The sequence below is a fragment of the Lissotriton helveticus genome, chromosome 1_1 (genome assembly GCF_964261635.1).
Source record: "Lissotriton helveticus chromosome 1_1, aLisHel1.1, whole genome shotgun sequence".
NCBI lineage: Eukaryota > Metazoa > Chordata > Amphibia > Caudata > Salamandridae > Lissotriton > Lissotriton helveticus.
Genome location: NC_136057.1, coordinates 1,330,954,593 through 1,330,977,096, shown reverse-complemented (window position 1 = coordinate 1,330,977,096; position 22,504 = coordinate 1,330,954,593). Strand labels below are relative to the sequence as shown.

General features: G+C 47.9%; 1 protein-coding gene across 4 annotated transcripts in view; it reads right to left on the bottom strand.

Annotated features, from left to right (window-relative positions):
* Positions 1–22,504, bottom strand: part of LOC144823689 (von Willebrand factor A domain-containing protein 7-like) — a 542,335-nt gene that overhangs the window by 420,594 nt on the left and 99,237 nt on the right. For 2 of the 4 annotated variants that reach the window (XM_078682451.1, XM_078682442.1), the window contains exon 2: positions 20,735–20,963. In XM_078682451.1, coding sequence (XP_078538577.1) covers positions 20,735–20,956 — 222 coding nt within the window. In that variant the 5' untranslated portion in view covers positions 20,957–20,963. Of the gene's footprint in view, positions 1–20,734; positions 20,975–22,504 lie in introns of all 4 variants that reach the window. The other 2 variants (XM_078682435.1, XM_078682427.1) reach the window with 1 other exon arrangement.

Below are 22,504 nucleotides of genomic sequence, written 5' to 3'. Positions count from 1 at the left end.
GTTAAAAAATAGTTTGACAGATCCGGCTGCTTTCCTTCATGTGATTTAATCTTGGTCGTGGCCTTTTGGGAAGAACCGCGGCACCCTTCAGGTGGGATTCCGTACGCTGATAGGGTTTCACTGGCTGGATGGAAGACCGTGGCCGATGTCGGTTGCCTGGTCCCTTTTCGTTTTAGGACCAATACCGCCTTCCTTACTTTCCCAGACCTCATCTTTGTTGTGACTTTTTGTTGCAACTCTGCTCTTCACGCCGAGGTTTAGGTGGTCCTCGGCAAAGTTCAATAGCCTGTAAGCAAGGCTGCGTTCACTAATGGTAGAGTTGTATAAGTCTGGTCGTCTGGCACTCGGCTTGTGTGGTTGATTTGATTTTCCCCCTTCTGTCTTCTGTTGTTGCCTACTGTGTGGCTGCTTTAAGGCACCCCCCCTCCCTATTTACACCGCCCGGCCAATCAACCCAAGCTGGCCGACCCAACACCTGCCCCAGCGTGGGCTAAGGGGTTATGGAGCCTCCCCGGCTCGACCCAACCTGGGTAAGTGCCAGGAGAAGGGTTCCTCTCAGACCACACACCCCTTTATGCCCAGCTGATGGGGCCCGGCCGAGTGGGCTGACCCGGGCTAACCAGGACGGGGATGTAGGGTATGGGAGGAGGGAGCAGTCCCAGTCCTAGTGGTGCAGAATGTCACCCCCACCGGCCACCAGGAGAGCTGAGCAGCGGGTGGAAAAATGCGTGGGGGGACGGTGCCGCCGGGGCTGCGAGCTGATGGAGGCTGGGATTGCAGGGATTACTGGGAGCACTAGGGCTCGTGGGATAATAAGGAGCACAGCGGGCGGCTGGGAGGGGGAGGCACCACACAGGCCCGGCGCAGGCTCTGGCCGAATAGGCTCAAGCAGGCCTTAGCCTTTTAGTCAGAAGTGCCCTGACCCTCTCCTCATCCCCCGACTTACCGCCGTGCTTCCCGTCCCTTGTCCCGGCCTCCACCGCGCATGCGCATCGTCTGACGACACGGCAACGGAAACACCGGCACAGCACGACTACTACGCGGCCAGCAAACGACAGCACGAGGAGGATAAAGAAGATAACATCCAGGCTTCCAAAGTACGTCTATGATTCTTCTTAATGTCTCAAATGTACCAAAATGTATTTTTGTCAACAACCAACTGACACCCTTTTCATTATATTTTGGAAACCGCCGTCTTCTTTCTTATGTTGAATTACATTCAACAAAATCATTTTTTACAGTCATAAATAAATATTAAGACTCGCTCGTCCTTCGTTTCACCCTTCTTTAACTTTTCGTTCTTCACATCCCTAAACTACATCTGATCTGATATGACTTGGCTTCACAATAAAAATTTGCCAGCTGAGTTCAAGTGAAATAGAGGGGGCCATTGGTTACCAGAGAAGTACTGCCGCTAATGCTATTACAAGTCAAGGTTGATTGTCTTCTCCGTGATAGCCCAAAAAGTAGTTATAAATTAGTAAATGTTCTTGACAGTACAGTGTACTCATACTAGTGTACTGTGTACTACTGTACAGTACATCATACACTCCTTTACGAGCCTACTCAAAAACATTTCAATAAGTAAGGAGTATAATAACTTACCACCATCCGCCGCCGCTGAGGCTTCCCCCCCAGCTCCTCCTGTTGGCGCCGCCGCATCCAGAGTGGACCCCTCCGCACTGCTGGCCCTGGCACTGGTGGTCATCTGTGCAGCATCAGATGTTGTGACGTCTAGGAAAAACATGTCATATTTTCAGATGCCATACACAACCCCCTATTTTGTCTCTTAATGGAAGGAAATGTTACATAACACATTTTTTATTACTGGGATTGAAAAAAAGTAACGGTTTTGGGTAGGGTGTTAACCTTTTAGATGCTTATTCCATTAAATGCTACACTTCTTCTTATGACAACTGATGAATGCTTGCTTAACGTGCACCATTTTTCTCATTACAGAAAGAAGATTCCATTGCCCTTCTGCCAGACGATTCACCAACTACTACTGAATCACCACCAACAGTACTTAAGTACTTTAAAGAAGGTGGGGGCTCAGGCATAGTTATTCTACTAATTTCCTGTGTCTGTTAGTGTTAACTATTATTAAGTTTGAGTCATACTAATTTCATTCAAGGGAATGTTGTTTAAACTTTAACGTCATCTTCATCCATAAGAATACTACGCTATTAAAAATAAAGAAATAATGTTTTCATTTCTCAATTGAAAATAAAAGTTTAAAACTAACAAACACTGTGTGGTTTTGTTCACGAGTGAGTGAGCGGAAAGGTTTGCACTACTGCACTTGGCAGTCATGTTTCAGTGACTCAGATAGGCCGGGACTCTGAGGTAGTCTTCATCTGTTCTTCTGGGTCGTAAAATAATTGGTCAGACATTCTAGATAGTCGGTCAGGGGAATGGGGGTTCAACTTCTGTTCGGACTGAGGTATGTCGAAAGTCGAACTGCTCCTATCATCAGCAATGTCCTATTTATCTTGTCCATACTTCTTTGTGTGCAGAATAGTCCCTGAAACACTAGCGGTATGGGATGTGCTCCTCTCAAATCAAAAAGGCAACTGCTACCTTTTACTTGGTGTAAACAATGACCTTTTGTTGTTCAAATTGTCAAAGCACTTACATTAAGAAGACTGGAATAGACAGCAAGGGCAACCCAGAGGACTGCACTCAGTGCCTAGCGCTATTGCTGTATCAGAGGTTTGTTTCACACCGTTTGCCGAATGGGCAAGCTTAGCTACCTACACAGACCGACTCATAATTGTAAATAGTAGTAGCACAGACAGTGATGGTAGAGGCAGGATAAGAATGTAGAAAGTAGTCTACATTAGAAGAAGATCAAAGACTATTTTGTAAAACATAGAATTATTAGGAACCAGTTTGTAATGAATAGGAGCTGTAAAAGTTAGGGAAGTATAAGTATTAATATAACAATAGAACAACTTACTGGGGCCAGCAGAAGAGCCTGCAAGGGACTGAGCCTCTCCACCTTCTGCCACCGGAGTCTCTGTCGCCGCCGCCGCCGCCTTGCCCCTGGGAGCTCCTGGTGAGCATGAAATAATGAAACACAACATGGATGATTGTTTTTGGGGAAATATTTGATTTCTTTGTACTCAATCTAAAATTATGTCGGGGAAACAAATTAACATCAATTGCGTCTGATCTGGTCAACTAGGAGGATAGTAGTACAGTATTGCAGGATTCGCAGACCATCTAATAGGAAAGTTATGTAATTCACTAACTACATCAACAACAAAAAGGTTCTACTACGACTGCCATCATTCAGCAGCACGAGACGTTGCGTGACAGACACAGTCCGTCATCATGATTGCAGACCACTAACAAATGTCCTATAACAAGTAAAAAACAGTAACCTCAACGCATCAATGCACCACTATCTCATCAAAGTGGCAGCAGCAGGAGTACAAAGAAGGACTAGACTTGAGTCTACTGTCTCCAGCATTACGCAGTAATGCTCTCAAATGACTAAAAAGTTGCAAACAAGTAAGCATAGTAGCAACGCCAATAACCAGGCCAGCACCTGCAATGACAGAAGCTATTTAAACATTAATTTACCTGCAATGTAATCGAATCAGCAGCATTCGTACTCTTCAGGAGAAAAATAGATTCGCAATATAACAGAGCAGAAGGAAAAAAAGTAGTTATTAAATAGCTACTTACCAAGGCCAGGGATCTCCACACCGAGCAGATCGACCATGTCATGCTCCCAGTCCAAGATGTCACTCCACCGGTGCGTCACTTGCTGGTAGGTGCGCCGGACCCCAGACTCCTTATACATGCGCCGGCACACCTTCTCCCACAGCTGCCGACGCTCCCGGAGGCCGTAACCGGAAGCAATCCGCCCACCTGCTGCCACGGTTTTAGGGAGGTGGACTTGCACAAGCACCATCAAGGCGGCCACCTCCACTGCGGAGAAGATCTCCCTGGCCTGGACCTCCTCGCCCCTCAAACGCCCGCAAGGGAGCTGGGTACGGGGGTGCTGGGCCCTTCCCCTTGCCCTTGTCGCCTCCCTTAGCCATGGTCCTGGGCACAAGAAGAAGGAAAGAAGAATAGGTGTGAAAAAAAATAAGAGAGAGAGCGAAAGAAATAAAGTAGGTAATAAAGTAACAAAAAGTTAAAAAAAACACAAAATATAGATGTAGGAAATTGAAGAGAGAGATAATGAGCAAAAAAAGACAAAAAAAAGTTCAGAAAAACATAGGATTACGAAGATGTGAGATGGATAGAAAGGTAGCATGCCCAAAACCATAGCAGTGAATGAAAAACAAGATGGCCGCGCCCGTAGAGGAACGCGTGGGTAAGTTTGCGCGATATTTTCCCCGCGAGCACGCAAAAACGCCCATGAACACGTAATCTTGCGCCGCATACGTCGTGAGCATGCAACAAGCGCCCGGAAACGGAAACACGTCACACAAACAAGATGGCCGCGCCCGTACATGACCGCATGGGCAACCTCGGAGTCGGTGCGCTGCAAGCGGTCCGCGAATAAGCAGAAAACCGCGCAAACACGCCAAAAAAAAAGAAATCAGCAAATTCGCACGAAGTTCGATTTCGCACGAATCTCGCGAAATGGCAGAAAAACCAATTTTGGAAAACTGAAAGCACTTAGCAGGTGCAAAAGTTCAAGCTAATTTGTAACCATTCCCTGTAGTGCTTCCTGAGGGGCCCCTCCAGAGTTCAGTTGCCTACTTGCAACTATTCTCTGACCCTGCTCTGACCCTCAAAGCAGGGTCAGAGAATAGTTACAAGAATGGCACAATGTTCCTGTGAAAAAATAACTGCAACAGGAAGCACTTACAGCTAAGGAAGCAGGTGGCAGGGATGAACCAGAGGGTGGCAGGGATGTAGCAGAGGGTGACAGTGCTGTACCAGAGGGTGGCAGGGGTGAACCAGAGGTGGTGTGATGAACCAGAGGGTGCTGTGATGAACCAGAGGGTGGCAGTGATAAACCAGAGGTGCTGTGATGAACCAGAGGGTGCTGTGATGAACCATAGGGTGGCAGTGATGAACCAGAGGGTGGTAGGGATGAAGCAGAGGGTGACAGTGCTGTAGCAGAGGGTGGCAGGGGAGAACCAGAGGTGCTGTGATGAACCAGAGGGTGCTGTGATGAACCAGAGGGTGGCAGGGATGAACCAGAGGGTGGCAGGGATGAACCAGAGGGTGGCACTGGTGAACCAGAGGGTGGCAGGGATGAACCAGAGGGTGCTGTGATGAACCAGAGGGTGGCAGTGCTGAACCAGAGGGTGGCAGTGATGAACTAGAGGGTGGCAGGCAGAGGGTGGCAGGGATGAAGCAGAGGGTGGCAGGGATGAAGCAGAGGGTGACAGGGCTGTAGCAGAGGGTGACAGGGGTGAACCAGAGGTGCTGTGATGAACCAGAGGGTGCTGTGATGAACCAGAGGGTGGCAGTGCTGAACCAGAGGGTGGTAATGATGAACCAGAGGGTGGCAGGGATGAACCAGAGGGTGGCACGGATGAACCAGAGGGTGGCAGTGTAAACCAGAGGGTGCAGTGCCCACATACACAACCCCATGGGTAACTTCGCCATGCAAGCTGCCCGCGAACACGCCATAAGCCCCGCGAACACGCAAAAATGCCCGCGAACACGCAAAAAACAAAAAATTCGCAATTTCGCAGGAACTCGCCAATTATGCGGATCGCGAATTCGCATTCGCACGATTTCGCGTACCGCGATTTCGCTGATTTCGCCCATGGTTAATATTTTCTAAAATGTCAACTTCCTACCTTTCCAGCTGTATTCACCCGATATCTCCTCTAAAACCCACAGCTCTCTCTTTCTCCACCGTTGCAGTACTCACACCACCTCCTTCACTGCCACCGCCGCTGTCTCTCCCACCCACGACCCGGAACAGGAACAGGAGCAGAGCCAAGTCGCGTCTCCTCCGCGCTCGAGCAGCCGTGTCCACCGCCAAAGCCGATCTCCTCGGTCCTCTCGATCTTCTCACAAAAAAGTAAGGGGCATATTACCAAGGGCCATTATCGCCGCCTTAGCAGGACTTTTTCCCGCTAAAGCGGCGATAATTTTATCGCCCTATTACCTAGCTGTCGCTAACACCAGTTAGCGACAGCTAGTAGGAGATAGCGATCATCTTGGGGCCCACTTTGCATGTCTGCGATATTTATCGCTAATGACATGCAAAGTGTGCGTGCTATGATATTCACAAAATGGGGTCGCACACTGCTAATACACCAGCGGGATCGCCCCTAAGGACCATGGTAATTGTAGTACAGTTTTCTGCGATGCATCTTCTTTCGAATTCTCGCGTATATTCGAATCTTCGCCATCCCTGGACACGTGTTTCGGGGTATTTACCCCTCATCAGCAGGGATTAGGCTATCTTCTGGGGTTGCTGCGTGCTGCCAAATATTACCAGGTATAGTACCACACAAAGGCACGCAGGTGCGGGATCCCGAGCTCGTCAGCTCACGGCTCCAAGGAGCATAACATTCACAAAATGGGGTCGCACACTGCTAATACACCAGCGGGATCGCCCCTAAGGACCATGGTAATTGTAGTACAGTTTTCTGCGATGCATCTTCTTTCGAATTCTCGCGTATATTCGAATCTTCGCCATCCCTGGACACGTGTTTCGGGGTATTTACCCCTCATCAGCAGGGATTAGGCTATCTTCTGGGGTTGCTGCGTGCTGCCAAATATTACCAGGTATAGTACCACACAAAGGCACGCAGGTGCGGGATCCCGAGCTCGTCAGCTCACGGCTCCAAGGAGCATAACATTCACAAAATGGGGTCGCACACTGCTAATACACCAGCGGGATCGCCCCTAAGGACCATGGTAATTGTAGTACAGTTTTCTGCGATGCATCTTCTTTCGAATTCTCGCGTATATTCGAATCTTCGCCATCCCTGGACACGTGTTTCGGGGTATTTACCCCTCATCAGCAGGGATTAGGCTATCTTCTGGGGTTGCTGCGTGCTGCCAAATATTACCAGGTATAGTACCACACAAAGGCACGCAGGTGCGGGATCCCGAGCTCGTCAGCTCACGGCTCCAAGGAGCATAACATTCACAAAATGGGGTCGCACACTGCTAATACACCAGCGGGATCGCCCCTAAGGACCATGGTAATTGTAGTACAGTTTTCTGCGATGCATCTTCTTTCGAATTCTCGCGTATATTCGAATCTTCGCCATCCCTGGACACGTGTTTCGGGGTATTTACCCCTCATCAGCAGGGATTAGGCTATCTTCTGGGGTTGCTGCGTGCTGCCAAATATTACCAGGTATAGTACCACACAAAGGCACGCAGGTGCGGGATCCCGAGCTCGTCAGCTCACGGCTCCAAGGAGCATAACATTCACAAAATGGGGTCGCACACTGCTAATACACCAGCGGGATCGCCCCTAAGGACCATGGTAATTGTAGTACAGTTTTCTGCGATGCATCTTCTTTCGAATTCTCGCGTATATTCGAATCTTCGCCATCCCTGGACACGTGTTTCGGGGTATTTACCCCTCATCAGCAGGGATTAGGCTATCTTCTGGGGTTGCTGCGTGCTGCCAAATATTACCAGGTATAGTACCACACAAAGGCACGCAGGTGCGGGATCCCGAGCTCGTCAGCTCACGGCTCCAAGGAGCATAACATTCACAAAATGGGGTCGCACACTGCTAATACACCAGCGGGATCGCCCCTAAGGACCATGGTAATTGTAGTACAGTTTTCTGCGATGCATCTTCTTTCGAATTCTCGCGTATATTTGAATCTTCGCCATCCCTGGACACGTGTTTCGGGGTATTTACCCCTCATCAGCAGGGATTAGGCTATCTTCTGGGGTTGCTGCGTGCTGCCAAATATTACCAGGTATAGTACCACACAAAAGCACGCAGGTGCGGGATCCCGAGCTCGTCAGCTCACGGCTCCAAGGAGCATAACATTCACAAAATGGGGTCGCACACTGCTAATACACCAGCGGGATCGCCCCTAAGGACCATGGTAATTGTAGTACAGTTTTCTGCGATGCATCTTCTTTCGAATTCTCGCGTATATTCGAATCTTCGCCATCCCTGGACACGTGTTTCGGGGTATTTACCCCTCATCAGCAGGGATTAGGCTATCTTCTGGGGTTGCTGCGTGCTGCCAAATATTACCAGGTATAGTACCACACAAAGGCACGCAGGTGCGGGATCCCGAGCTCGTCAGCTCACGGCTCCAAGGAGCATAACATTCACAAAATGGGGTCGCACACTGCTAATATACCAGCGGGATCGCCCCTAAGGACCATGGTAATTGTAGTACAGTTTTCTGCGATGCATCTTCTTTCGAATTCTCGCGTATATTCGAATCTTCGCCATCCCTGGACACGTGTTTCGGGGTATTTACCCCTCATCAGCAGGGATTAGGCTATCTTCTGGGGTTGCTGCGTGCTGCCAAATATTACCAGGTATAGTACCACACAAAGGCACGCAGGTGCGGGATCCCGAGCTCGTCAGCTCACGGCTCCAAGGAGCATAACATTCACAAAATGGGGTCGCACACTGCTAATACACCAGCGGGATCGCCCCTAAGGACCATGGTAATTGTAGTACAGTTTTCTGCGATGCATCTTCTTTCGAATTCTCGCGTATATTCGAATCTTCGCCATCCCTGGACACGTGTTTCGGGGTATTTACCCCTCATCAGCAGGGATTAGGCTATCTTCTGGGGTTGCTGCGTGCTGCCAAATATTACCAGGTATAGTACCACACAAAGGCACGCAGGTGCGGGATTCCGAGCTCGTCAGCTCACGGCTCCAAGGAGCATAACATTCACAAAATGGGGTCGCACACTGCTAATACACCAGCGGGATCGCCCCTAAGGACCATGGTAATTGTAGTACAGTTTTCTGCGATGCATCTTCTTTCGAATTCTCGCGTATATTCGAATCTTCGCCATCCCTGGACACGTGTTTCGGGGTATTTACCCCTCATCAGCAGGGATTAGGCTATCTTCTGGGGTTGCTGCGTGCTGCCAAATATTACCAGGTATAGTACCACACAAAGGCACGCAGGTGCGGGATCCCGAGCTCGTCAGCTCACGGCTCCAAGGAGCATAACATTCACAAAATGGGGTCGCACACTGCTAATACACCAGCGGGATCGCCCCTAAGGACCATGGTAATTGTAGTACAGTTTTCTGCGATGCATCTTCTTTCGAATTCTCGCGTATATTCGAATCTTCGCCATCCCTGGACACGTGTTTCGGGGTATTTACCCCTCATCAGCAGGGATTAGGCTATCTTCTGGGGTTGCTGCGTGCTGCCAAATATTACCAGGTATAGTACCACACAAAGGCACGCAGGTGCGGGATCCCGAGCTCGTCAGCTCACGGCTCCAAGGAGCATAACATTCACAAAATGGGGTCGCACACTGCTAATACACCAGCGGGATCGCCCCTAAGGACCATGGTAATTGTAGTACAGTTTTCTGCGATGCATCTTCTTTCGAATTCTCGCGTATATTCGAATCTTCGCCATCCCTGGACACGTGTTTCGGGGTATTTACCCCTCATCAGCAGGGATTAGGCTATCTTCTGGGGTTGCTGCGTGCTGCCAAATATTACCAGGTATAGTACCACACAAAGGCACGCAGGTGCGGGATCCCGAGCTCGTCAGCTCACGGCTCCAAGGAGCATAACATTCACAAAATGGGGTCGCACACTGCTAATACACCAGCGGGATCGCCCCTAAGGACCATGGTAATTGTAGTACAGTTTTCTGCGATGCATCTTCTTTCGAATTCTCGCGTATATTCGAATCTTCGCCATCCCTGGACACGTGTTTCGGGGTATTTACCCCTCATCAGCGGGGATTAGGCTATCTTCTGGGGTTGCTGCGTGCTGCCAAATATTACCAGGTATAGTACCACACAAAGGCACGCAGGTGCGGGATCCCGAGCTCGTCAGCTCACGGCTCCAAGGAGCATAACATTCACAAAATGGGGTCGCACACTGCTAATACACCAGCGGGATCGCCCCTAAGGACCATGGTAATTGTAGTACAGTTTTCTGCGATGCATCTTCTTTCGAATTCTCGCGTATATTCGAATCTTCGCCATCCCTGGACACGTGTTTCGGGGTATTTACCCCTCATCAGCAGGGATTAGGCTATCTTCTGGGGTTGCTGCGTGCTGCCAAATATTACCAGGTATAGTACCACACAAAGGCACGCAGGTGCGGGATCCCGAGCTCGTCAGCTCACGGCTCCAAGGAGCATAACATTCACAAAATGGGGTCGCACACTGCTAATACACCAGCGGGATCGCCCCTAAGGACCATGGTAATTGTAGTACAGTTTTCTGCGATGCATCTTCTTTCGAATTCTCGCGTATATCGATGCGTGCTATGATGTTAGCGACTGGAAACAGTCGCTAATATCGCTATCTCCAATTATCAACAAAGCCTTACTTTTGGAAATATTCGCGCTAAGCGCGAATATCTCCAAAAGATAGCGCCTGCCCAGACAAGTTCTTAGCCATGTTATCCAATGGAAGGTGGATAACATGGCTAAAAGCATTGTCACAATAATGAATATCGCTGATTTTTCAGCGATATTCATGCATTTCGCAGGATTTTTACCGCTTTTGAGATAAACCTTGATAATATCAAGGTATCTCAGCGGTAAAAATCGTCGGAGCGCGGCGATATAATTTTAGCCGCTAACCATGCATAGCGATAATTATCGCTATTGCTTGGTAATATGCCCCTAAGTTTTTTGGGCTCATAACGGGTAGGAAGAGGGGTCTCAACACTATCCTTTAGCTATTTAGCAGGAAACATATGCAAGCTTTTCCACGTTAATGCATCCCCCGGGGAGCCGAGCCGCGGCCGTTTAGCTAGCGGCCGCCATGTTCCTCCCTCATAAAGTGCAGATGATAGGTAAAATGAGTGGCCAGACTTCATCTATCTTGAAAATGCCCAAGGTGGGTAGGGTTAGCCCTGGTAACCTTTATCCCATTGGATGGTGTGCCCCCAGGTGCCATTCTCACCCACTATCTTGTGTCAGACATAATTGTGGTCTAAACCTGCTGGCTCTATTGTACCCAGGACAAAGAAGTGGACTCCAAGGGTCATAAGGGTGACCTCCTGTTTAAGCTACGGTAATACAACAGGCTACAAGAGGCCATTCCTGCTCCTGCCCAACTGATCAGTCGCAACTGGACCAGGAAGGGCCTACTGCCACCACGTGAGTCTCCAACCTACAGTGACATCTGGGGAGGAGGGAAGGCTTTAGAATTGTACTACTGTGGTGAATTGAGGCTTAAAGGACTAAAGTGGGACGGTAAAATGTTTGACCAGGACAAACCCCAGTAGTGTCTCTGACCCACGCTCCATTTCGGTTAGTGTCAATTTGCTTCTATCTCAATGTTCTACTACAACCATTCACTATCACTGGAACTTTGTGGTTCTTAGCCCTGTATCTACTTGAACATTTTCAAATGAATATCTTCAATTTCCCTTACTAGATTTTTGTCATTTTGGTGTAGTTTTGTGGATTACATTTTACTCAATATTTCCAATTCATTTTAGGATTTTTATTGCTTCGCATATAAGTACTGATTTAGTCCTGCTAAATGTTTTACACATTGCCTCTAAATCATGGCTGGCTGCTCTGTGCCACAGCTGCAGGGGGGTTGGGATCAGGTTTATTTATAAACTTGAATGATTCATGCCAACAAAGATTGCAATTGTTACTTGAGGGCGGTACTTACCTACCACCCCCCCAAAGTATTAACCACATTTATGATACTAGTTATGGGCTTTGTTTACTGTCTGCCTACTCTATCATGTCCTTTTGGAGATAAATCTGGTAGTGTTGTTCCTGCCCTTGAGGTCTACCCTAGAATTATTTTACTAGATCTGAGGCAATAGGATCTTGTGCTCCCCACACATTAAAAGTTATTATGTGAAAAGCGTTAGGCCCAGCTTTACCATGTTTTTGACTGTGCAAGGCAGCATATGGTATTTATTACCAAGTGCAAAAGATGGTTTGCGCCGAAATAAGTGCAAATTTCTTGTCTCTTTGCATCAAGGGTTTTTTTACTGGGGCAGATCAGTGCAAACAACAATATGTTTTGATGCAAAACCCAATCTAGTAAGGTAGCCAGACTGGACATTGAGTAAAAAACAAACGCCTACATGAAGCAGACCGAAACAAGGGAAAATGTGTTTGTTTCTCAAAAACCACCAAGCATGTTGCATAGCACACATCATGTTGAGGTTCCTTCTGAGTTTGTCTAGACATAGGAATCTACACAGGAAGGGCAAACTCCCATTAAAAATGCTATAATGGGGGGGGGGGGGGCGTGGCTTGCAGCCGACTGTGATGTAGTGGAGAAGTGTGGCTCAGGGGTTAGAGGCGGCAGAATCGGAAGCTGAGATCGGTCCTGGACCAGGGTTCGATTCCCCGCCTCGGCGGGTCTCGGGCTCAAAATTCCACGGATCCGACAATTCTCGCTCCGGTGCCTACTCGATTCACAGGTTCACACTCTGCGACTCTGGGCAATAGCTTGCTTAATCTCCACTACGGCCCCTCGCGGCGGGATGCCTGGCTTTCACCTTGTGGATACCCTGCTGGGGTTATCTCACAGGGGAATACCAGGACGGGTTCCCAAGGCAAGCGCCTTGATGCCTTCGGGTGATACGTGCGCTATATAAATCGCAATACATTTACATTTACATTTACATTTACATGGCCGCGGCTTAGAGGGGCTCGTGTCTCCCCAGAGCCAATCCTGCCCTCTCCGCCGCCATCCACCGGAAAAAAAAATTAAGAATTGTGGGGATCCATCCCCAGACCCCCTCTGGTACTCCATCGAAGCAGAAATGGTGCGCGATCAGCGCAGCTCCGACCTCGGACCTCCCGAGTGCGGCGAAGATGGCGTCTCCCCTCCTGTGAAATCTACGCCCGGGAGCTTTGTGTGGACCGAGTATTCGGCGGCGATGGTGTGGAGGTGCTGCGGCTCGAGAATGTTGGTACTGTTGGCGGCCGAGGGAGGAGAAATGGATCGAGGAGGCGGCCTGTGTGACCTCCGGCAGGCCCGAGTGAGGCGGACCTACGCGAGGCCCCGGCGTCTGGGCCTAATTGGGGATCATTGCGGCAGCGAGCCCTGAGGTCGGGACCTGTCCGAGGCGGCGCCGGTGAGTGTTGACTGCCGCCGGGCTTCCCTGCTGGCGCCTGGGCGTGGAGGCAGTTGTGGGGACCGAAGTTTGAGAAGTATGCAGCAGTGGCCCAGGGCGGCCGATCAGACCCAGATGTCCCGTTGTGCGCCCCTACCCCTGATGGGCCGAAATTGAGATCTGCCTTGCAGGACGTTCTTAAGGAGTGTGGGCCCCCACCCAGATCTGTGAGGACTTCCTCCCCTGGAGGCTGTGACTAAGGAAGGTGGCGCCGTTGCTGCGGCACCCTACCGACGTCAGTGGGATCAGGCCTTTGCGCAAGGTCCCGGCTTGGAGCCTAATTGAAATCTACTCAGGTGCGGTGAAGACAGCTCTGCATCTGGAGATACCGCCCTACTATTGCCCTTGAGGGTCACCAGAGGGAGTTGCATGTTAGGTGGTGCCTGTGTCTGTGGCTACTGGCCCATACAGACTGCGGAGTGTGGGAAAGCTGCTGGACTACAGGGCCCCCAGAGTCACACGCATTAAACTAGAGACCTTGATCAGATGCCAGTTTTAGGGGTGACAATCCTGAGGTGACGCCAATTGCCGGGAGGTGACAGACGGCTGTGGTGCCGGGTGGCATCTGGCGCTCTTCACTCCGCGGCCTGCGATTACACTTGCGGCATACTTCAGAGACCAGAGAGGTGCACGGTGGGACCCACAGGTGTTGGACAGCAAGTGCTGAAAAGAGGGTGATTGGTTTATTTCCCTGGCTATCGGCGGGAACGGCCATTGATTGCAATGCACCCCAAGGGCACATCGACCGCGGCCTGGAAAGGAGTCCGGGGCTAGGACGACAGACCGCGATGGCGATGAGCGGATTTAATTTATTTCCTTGGGTGGATGTGAGGGTGGGGGGTGGGGTGAGGTTTCTTTCAATATTGCCGTGTTTATTGGTGATCAGACTGAATTGCTGCAATGTTTAACTCTACTAGTGAACGTAGAATTGCTTAGGGCTATTGATTTTCTTATTTGGTTTTTTGGTGATTTGGTTGGACAACAATTGCTAAATGGTTAGAATTATGTTTTCTCCTGCATTGCCATGATCCGTGGGGGGGAACGAAGCGGACACACAGAGATGGGGAAGGATAATGAGCGTTCTCTTATGGTAATGTCCTGGAAGGTGAATGGGTTGGGCGATAAAATCAAGAGGGGAATAGTGCAACAATACCTGAAGAGGCATTCGCCTGATGTGGTCTTATTACAAGAGACCCATTTGATGGGACAGAAATCCAAAGCCCTAACTAGATGGGGATATAAACTCTTAGCGCATGCACACTACACTATGGGCTCCTGGGGTACGCCCATATTAGTGAAAAAGGCCACTCCCCTTATTCTACACAAAACATGGGTAGACACGGCATGCAGGTTTGCGGGGGTGGAGGAAAGGACATCAATTTGCTCTCGGTCTATCTGCCGCCCGCCCTGGGTAAGACAGCATTGGAAGACCTGGGCAACAAGCTGATTGGACTCCGGGAGGGTGCACTGATAATGGGGGGAGACTACAACATGACATTAGATGATACTGTTTATCTCCAGCCACCTAGGTCACATGACAAATCTAGCGACCTTCTTGTCGGTTTTATACAGGCACTGGGTTTAACGGACGTAGGCCAGATGCTCCACCCCACCGACAAACTGTTTACCTTTTTTCCAATGCATTGTGAACAAAAAGTGGGAGGCGTACCAAGTAAGGAATTACACAGATTCTTATAGTCCAAGAGTTTTTTCTTCTTTATTTAGGTAATTATACCCAGAACACATAGACAGCCAACGCGTTTCGTTACTTGTTGTAACTACGTCAGGGCATGTGCTCTACTGTTTTATTTCAAACTGAGAGCCGGTTGTAGTTGAAAAAGTCGGCGAGATTTAAGAAGTCGCAATTCCACACAATCAGGAAAAAGCCTACGCTCTCTTGTAGGAGATTAATCTAGATCACTGACCCTGTCTATGTGTTCTGGGTATAATTACCTAAATAAAGAAGAAAAAACTCTTGGACTATAAGAATCTGTGTAATTCCTTACTGGGTGCGCCTCCCACTTTTTGTTCACAATTTACTGACCGGATTTGTGCCTGGGGACAACGGGCACGGGAAGTGTGCTGCACCAATGTAACTTCAATTTGAACTATTGTTTTGGTTGTGGTGAACCTTGGTCAGGTTGTCCTGTTCTTTGGTTGTTCATTTTCTTTTTTCCAATGCACACCGCAGTTTGTCACGTATTGACTACTTCTTCACACATTTGTCCTCCATAGGTAACTTTGCCCAATATAAAGTCCTACCTAGAGGAATCTCGGATCACTCCCCAATCCTGACAGAATCCACGCACTGGGAACGCCAACCACCAGCCATGATAGTGATCAACCCATGGCTCCTACACATCCCAGACATTAGGGACGAACTCCGTACACAAACAGAGAACTACTTTGCTGAAAATGTGCGCTCTGTTGATTCCTCGCGCACAATCTGGGAGGCATGGTGCTCAAGGGGGTGGCTCGATCGTTGAGGACTGGTTATATCGCCAACAAACAGGAGCTTCTGACTAAGGTGGAATCTGACCTCCTTGAGCTGGAGAGGGAGCATTCGCTGGGTCCCTCACCTGACACCAGTCATAGGCTTCTTTTGAAACGGGATGAATTCCGGATCAAAACTAGGGATCAGATGGTGGCCAAGCACCGCGCAATTCAGCACAGACTTCACGAACTCGGGGACAGGACTGGTAGAACACTGGCATGGCTAGAGAGGCGGGAACAGGGTTCTCGGTGGTTTCACAAACTGCCGTCACCGGAAGGAGTCATAGTTGTGCATCTGAAGGACATAGCGGAACAATTTGCTTAACACTTCGAGAGGGTATACTCCCCCTCTACTCAATATACAGTGGAAGAATCTCGCCAGCTCCTTCAAGACAGTAATGTACCGAGCCTCTCCGAGGTGGACAGGGAGATGTTGGAAGCAGATCTCTCGGCGGAAGGAATAGGTAAGGCCCTAGGACAACTCAAATCTGGAAAAGCGGTGGGGCCTAATGGTGTCCCGGTGGAATTTCTGAAGGCCACGACATCTTTGACGGTGCCACATCTGAAAGCCATGGATGAAGAAAGCTTAGAGAAGGGTCAGCTACCGCTGGATCAGCGTATAGCTTATATTGTAGTCATTCATAAACAAGGTAAACCGATAGACGACTGTGGCTCATATAGGCCTATTTTGTTGATTAATGTAGAAGCGAAGGTGCTAGCCAAAATCCTGGCGACTAGATTGACGACAGTCCTTGCATCACTGGTCCACTCAGACCAGCCGGGTTTTATGCCAGGGCGGAGCACAGCCCTCAACCTCCGTAGAGTACACAGTGTGATAGCCCTGAGACAATATATGGAAGAAGACGCAGCTATATTGTCTCTCGATGCCTCTTTGGCGTTTGACTCCATAGAATGGCCTTACTTATTTGAGGTGCTGCGAGGAGCGGGGTTGGGGACCAAATATGTGGCCTGGGTGAGACTCCTTTAAACTGGAGTACTGGGCCTGGTAAGGGTTAATGGTTTTACTTCCCGTACGTTTGAAATCTGTAGGGGCACGAGACAAGGTTGCCCACTATTCCCACTGATCTTTGCCCTCGTATTATAACCGCTCGCGGCCTGGATACGGAGGGACATGATGGTTTGTGGCATACGCTGGGCAATCGACGTTGAAGACCGAATATCGCTTTATTCGGATGACATCCTGCTTTATTTGACACTCCCCTATAGATCGATCATTGTGGTGTTGGATATATTCACAAAATTTGGTAAATATTCGGGATACGTGATTAACTGGAGTAAATCAGTCCTGTTCATGCTGGAAGGGGACGTGCCGCGCCTCCCATCACTATGTGCGATAAAGGTTGCAACGAAAGGATTTCGATACCTAGGGATTTTTATCACCCCAGATCCGGCCTGCTTCTATGATTTGAACTTGGCCCCGCCTCTGACCAGACTGCGGGCAGATGTGAAACATTGGAGAACTCTACCCTTGATGCTGGTGGGGAGGGAGGCACTTTTCAAGATGCTGGCCCTGCCGCACTTCCTCTATGTCCTACATAACTGTCCTCACAGGATCCCTGACTCATACTTTAGAGCTATAGAGAGCGAGATAACCACACTGTTGTGGGACGGTAAGGCCCCCAGAACAGCAAGGCAAAAATTGACTAAAGGCTGGTACGATGGAGGAATAGCTCTCCCGGACCTGCAGAGATACTACTGGGCGGCGCGACATCCAGATCCAGCATATGCCCCCGACAGGTACCAAACTGACCGCTCAGGACATTTGGGAGCCTTATATACCACCGACAGGAAAAACAAGGGGAAGTTCTTCGGACTGACCAAACATACACTAGAACTCTCTCGTCTAGTTACCTCTCGACTTCGATGGGTGGGCACTCTCTCGTTGGCCATGCCATTATGGTTTGCTCAAGGGCTGGGTAGACTAGGCTACCAGCCTGGATTCGACATATGGGACCTTACAGGATTATCAAAAATAGGAGATTTGGTCAAAAAGGGGGCAATACTAATTTTCGGGAACTCCAGACAAAATATTGGATGGCACAGGGAGAAATATACAGATACCTACAGATCAGACACGACTTGCGGGCAGCTTTTCCGTCTTTAACAGACATACCGGAATCGTCGCCCCTAGAAGATCGCTTGCTTGACGGGCCTCTCAAGTCAAAGGCGATATCCCTAACTTACAGGAAGCTGAGTAACAACCTCCTTGACACCTTCCCGAAGCTCAGGGAGAGGTGGCAGGACAACGTAGGCGCTATAGAGGATGACGACTGTCAATCGGCCCTGAGTTCCCCGCGTGAAGCCGCTATCACCCAGAGGTTTCGCCTTATTCAACTGAGAATACTCCATCAATCATATATGACAGGGACAGTCTTGGCCAAGATAGGATCTAGACCTGATGACAAATGTGTGAGGGGATGTGGGCAACAGACCACATTTTACCATACACCATGGTCCTGCACCAAGGTACGCCCACTTTGGGACTACCATTTTGTTGTGTACTCCACCCCAAATTGAGAGGAGGTACATATGTAAATTTGTGTATATATATATTCTTTTGTCTCAAGGGTACAGAGAAGTGTTTTTGGTATTGTATAGTGTTCTGCGTATTTGTATATAATGTACATGTGATGTGTTGTATATAGACTGTGTTATCTGTTTATATTGTGCCTCTCTAGCTGTTCGCTCATAATGTGTATATGAACTAATATATACTTACGCTGTGTACAATTCGCAAATCACAAGACAATTTATTGTTTCTTGTTTGATAATTAAAAGTAGATTGATCCCTTCAGTACCATTTGTTTCTACTTTTTCGTCTTTGAATGTCTCCTGCTCAGGTACGGGAGGGTGAGGTGGGCAGAACCCCTAACCATTTTTTCTACACTTTGGGAGGAAGCCACCAATCATATGCACACAGCCCTGAGGAAAGCTATTACACTTACACCACAGCTCGGGATATTGAACATATGGGTAGCTACTGACCTAACAGACGTAGAGAGGGGAACAGCGTTTACAACACAACTTTTACAACAAAGTACCTTTACGACGCATTCATTACAACGCAACTTTTACAACAACTTCCGCTGGGGGGCGCTCTAGGATAGGGAATAGTTTTAATTTACTATCCAACACCTTCCCTACTATCCACGGGGACTGGAGTTGAAATAGTAAATTAAACTATTCATTATCCAGCGCCCCCCAACGCAAGTCGTTGTAACGACTTGCGTTGTAAAACTTGCGTCGTAAAGGCATGCGTTGTAAAAGCATGCGCTGTAACGACGTACATCCCGTAGAGAGGCAGTTTTCAACCCTGGGCTACACACTGGTTAAGAGAGAGGTGGCTAGGGGGCCATGCACCCATCTCGTGCCACACTGTGGGCCAAAGAAATGGATAGATGTATGCTGGCGGAGAGCGAGGTCTATAAAGCTCGAGGATGCCCAAAGAAGTGGGATAAGAAATGGTCACACTGGAATGCATACAGGGGAGATGTGTGTGTGTCACCCACAACTGAAATGGAAATGCAAAGGCAGGAGAGACTGGTAAGAGATATGTGATGAACATTTCTTGCTAAATGCTTTAATCGTACTATCTTATTGAAATTGTGCAATGTGTTGTCCAATCAAGTGCTGTATTATTGTGATTTTACTCAATAAACAAAGTTTTTAAAAAACATGCTATACTAGACAGCGTACTGTTACCTCTGCACCGCAGTGCAATGCTGTGTGTGATAAAAGGCAGCCTTGTGAAAGTGCCAGTGCAGGGAATGACCACAGAAGCAGGTGAATCTTAGTTGATATGGCTTTGGACTTTGTTTTCTACCTTGCACAATGCAGTAATAAATGTAATGATGATACTTGTAAAGCGCACTGTTACCCCGTCTTGGGGTGTCCTGGCGCTGAAGACCGCTGGGGAACCCGTCCTTGCTTTCCCTGTGAGATGGTCCCTTCTGTGTATCTCCAAGGTGAAACCAGGCATCCCTGGCGTCTGTGGGGGGCTATTGTAGAGATGAGGCAAGCTTAATGCCCAGAGTTGCCGAGTGTGATCCCTGGTTAGAGTAGGCACCGAGGCGAGAATTATCGAGTCCGTTGACCCTGGTCCACGACCCTGCCGCGTCGGGAATTGAACCCTGGTCCCGGGCTGTTCTCTGCTTCTGGGTCTGCCGCCTCTAACCAGTGAGCCACACCACTCCACAGTACCCAAACTTGGTTGTGTTACTTGACAATTTAGTAAATCTAGGTCTTAGAGTTTACTGCCTGATAATATGTATTTTTATCCCAATTGCATTTATTTACAAGCAGTTGCAATTCCTTATGAATGATGGTGATGGAATATCACTGGTAGCACATATCACTGTAGTGACCCCCAAATAGCATCTTATGGACGATCCAAATTAAAAGTAATGCAAAGTTCAGAAAACAAATTTCTTTCAAATTACCTTGATTTTCCTGTGATAAGTGTAATGCAGGGGTCATTAATAGGATCCACAATATTTGGAGAACGAACAAGTACTAAAAACAGGAGACAGTGACCAAAAGACCTATGCACAAGGTTTAACTTTTAATGCAGCATACAATAACCCATAACACAAATAAAAATATGTGATTCTGAGGAAGCGAAAATCAGCATTCAGACAACAGCATATGTGAACTGCTACAGTTGACCGTCAAACCTCATCTCATGTGGCTGACATTGTGCCAAATCTTCAGAATTGCTTTGTCTTCGCTAAGTGCCCCCACTTTATGCAGGAATGGGTGAAATTTTTATGAGGCAAAATTGGAAACAAGTTCACAATGAAACAACTCTTACATGCACCAATGCCACTCTTAATTATTTCCTTCTCAGGTGTATTTATCATGTTCTCGCACAGTTCTGACATCTCCTTTCTCTTGCTACAATCAACTCCCATATATTGTAGGAGTGCTCACATTTATATCCTGATGACATTCTACTGATGCCCTCTCACACTTTCAAAGCTCAAAGAACTTACTTGGCAGGATTCTGGTGGTAAGGTAATGCCTTTGAAATTTGGGGTTTCTTGGAACATTCCGCAGATCCATCTTAATACTCCTTGCTTTGTTATATCGGAGTGGGTCATCCCCTTCCCTAATATTGGGGACAGGTAGTTGGATGGGATGAAGCCTGAAGACTTCATCATGAACAGCAGAAGAATCTCCACAAAAAGAAAAATCTGCCGGGGTTCCAACTTCATTATACCGCTGGGTGAAAACTAAGATAAAAAGAGTTTCAATGTACTACATTAATACATCCAATGTTAATCACATCATACTATTCTCTAAAAAACAGTAAAACATACCACATAACTTAGATCAAACACACTTGGCCTGTGGTCAGCAGATTGTTGAATCAACCAGAACAATGAGATAGAGCCCCAAGAGGCAATATATGAAAAGGGGAGGCTACTGCTCCCAAGTCGGATCATCTGGTGCTTCCAGAGAGCACAGATATGGGAGACAGCCATTACAACGCAGCCGTAACCACGCAGTACCTTTAACCACGCATGTGTTACAAAGCTTGCACTGTTACCACGCATAACCATTACATGAAGAAAGGTACCCCTTCAAAGTACTTTGTAGGTCCAGGAGCTAGGGGAGGAAACACAAACCACGGGAGTATACTCCTGCATGAACTATATTGTTTCTTTTTAGGCTTGCTAGAGGTCTGTGGGCTGTCCATCATGGAGATTGTTAGGGCATAAACATAAGCACAATTATTTTAATATTTTTCATTTATAATTTGGTTTTAAAGACAAAATATTATAGTTGATATTAATACAAAAAATAGTCTGATTGTACAAGGTTAAAAACATGTTTGTGAGTACACAAATTATTCATAAATGCTAATGCAGTTATTCTTCATTACAATACAGCAAATATTTTTGTCTATCGTGCTGAGGCAGATCTAAAAACTATACATATGCAGTAACAACGATAACAGTAATGACTTTTAATACTCCCTCTATAAAGTCAACCACACTTGACCATTCTCACCTCATACGCAATAACACACTCACACACTTTTATCTCACACTTGGAACTCCCCAACCTTGCAAACATACACTGATAGAAGAAATGAAGAGAAACTTTCAAAGGTAATCCGCACTGGTGTTGTCAGTTGGGAGTTCAGAACAGTCAGGTCAATGCATGTTTAGGTGGGAATGACAGTTATCTTCCACTTTCATCAGGACCACCTATTTGGCTAATTTTAGGAGAGTTAAAGAGGTTATCTGTATCAAGAACCCCTTGCTTGTTACTATAAATTGGTAATTGAGGGGTCCGACATGCTCGCCCAGAGGAAGGCTATAGTGGTTTCTGTTACCAGGCATAGCCATTACCGTGCATATTTTTACAATGCATATGCCTTTACCACGTATGCCTTTACAACAAATTTACAATGTAAAGGTAGAAATGGTAAAGGCATGTATGGTGCACTGGTGGTAAGGTTATATGCTGGTAATTGTGGTAAAGGTACTGGCTTGGTCAAGGCTATCAGCGTCGTTATAGGAAATGGAGAGACCCTTCCGCTTCCTCTTGACGACCTCTGACGCGTCTCGCCTCAGAAAAGCTGCCTCATATTCCTGTAGAGAGGTAAGGCGGATTGGACCTGGGGCGTGGGGGACAGATTTAGGTTTTTAGACTGGGGTGGTTTTCAAAAAACAAATCCTGGGGCGTGGGGGGTGGCGGTGAGGGTACATGGGTATTTCAAGACTCAGGCTCAGGAGTCTGGTATTTTTAAAAAA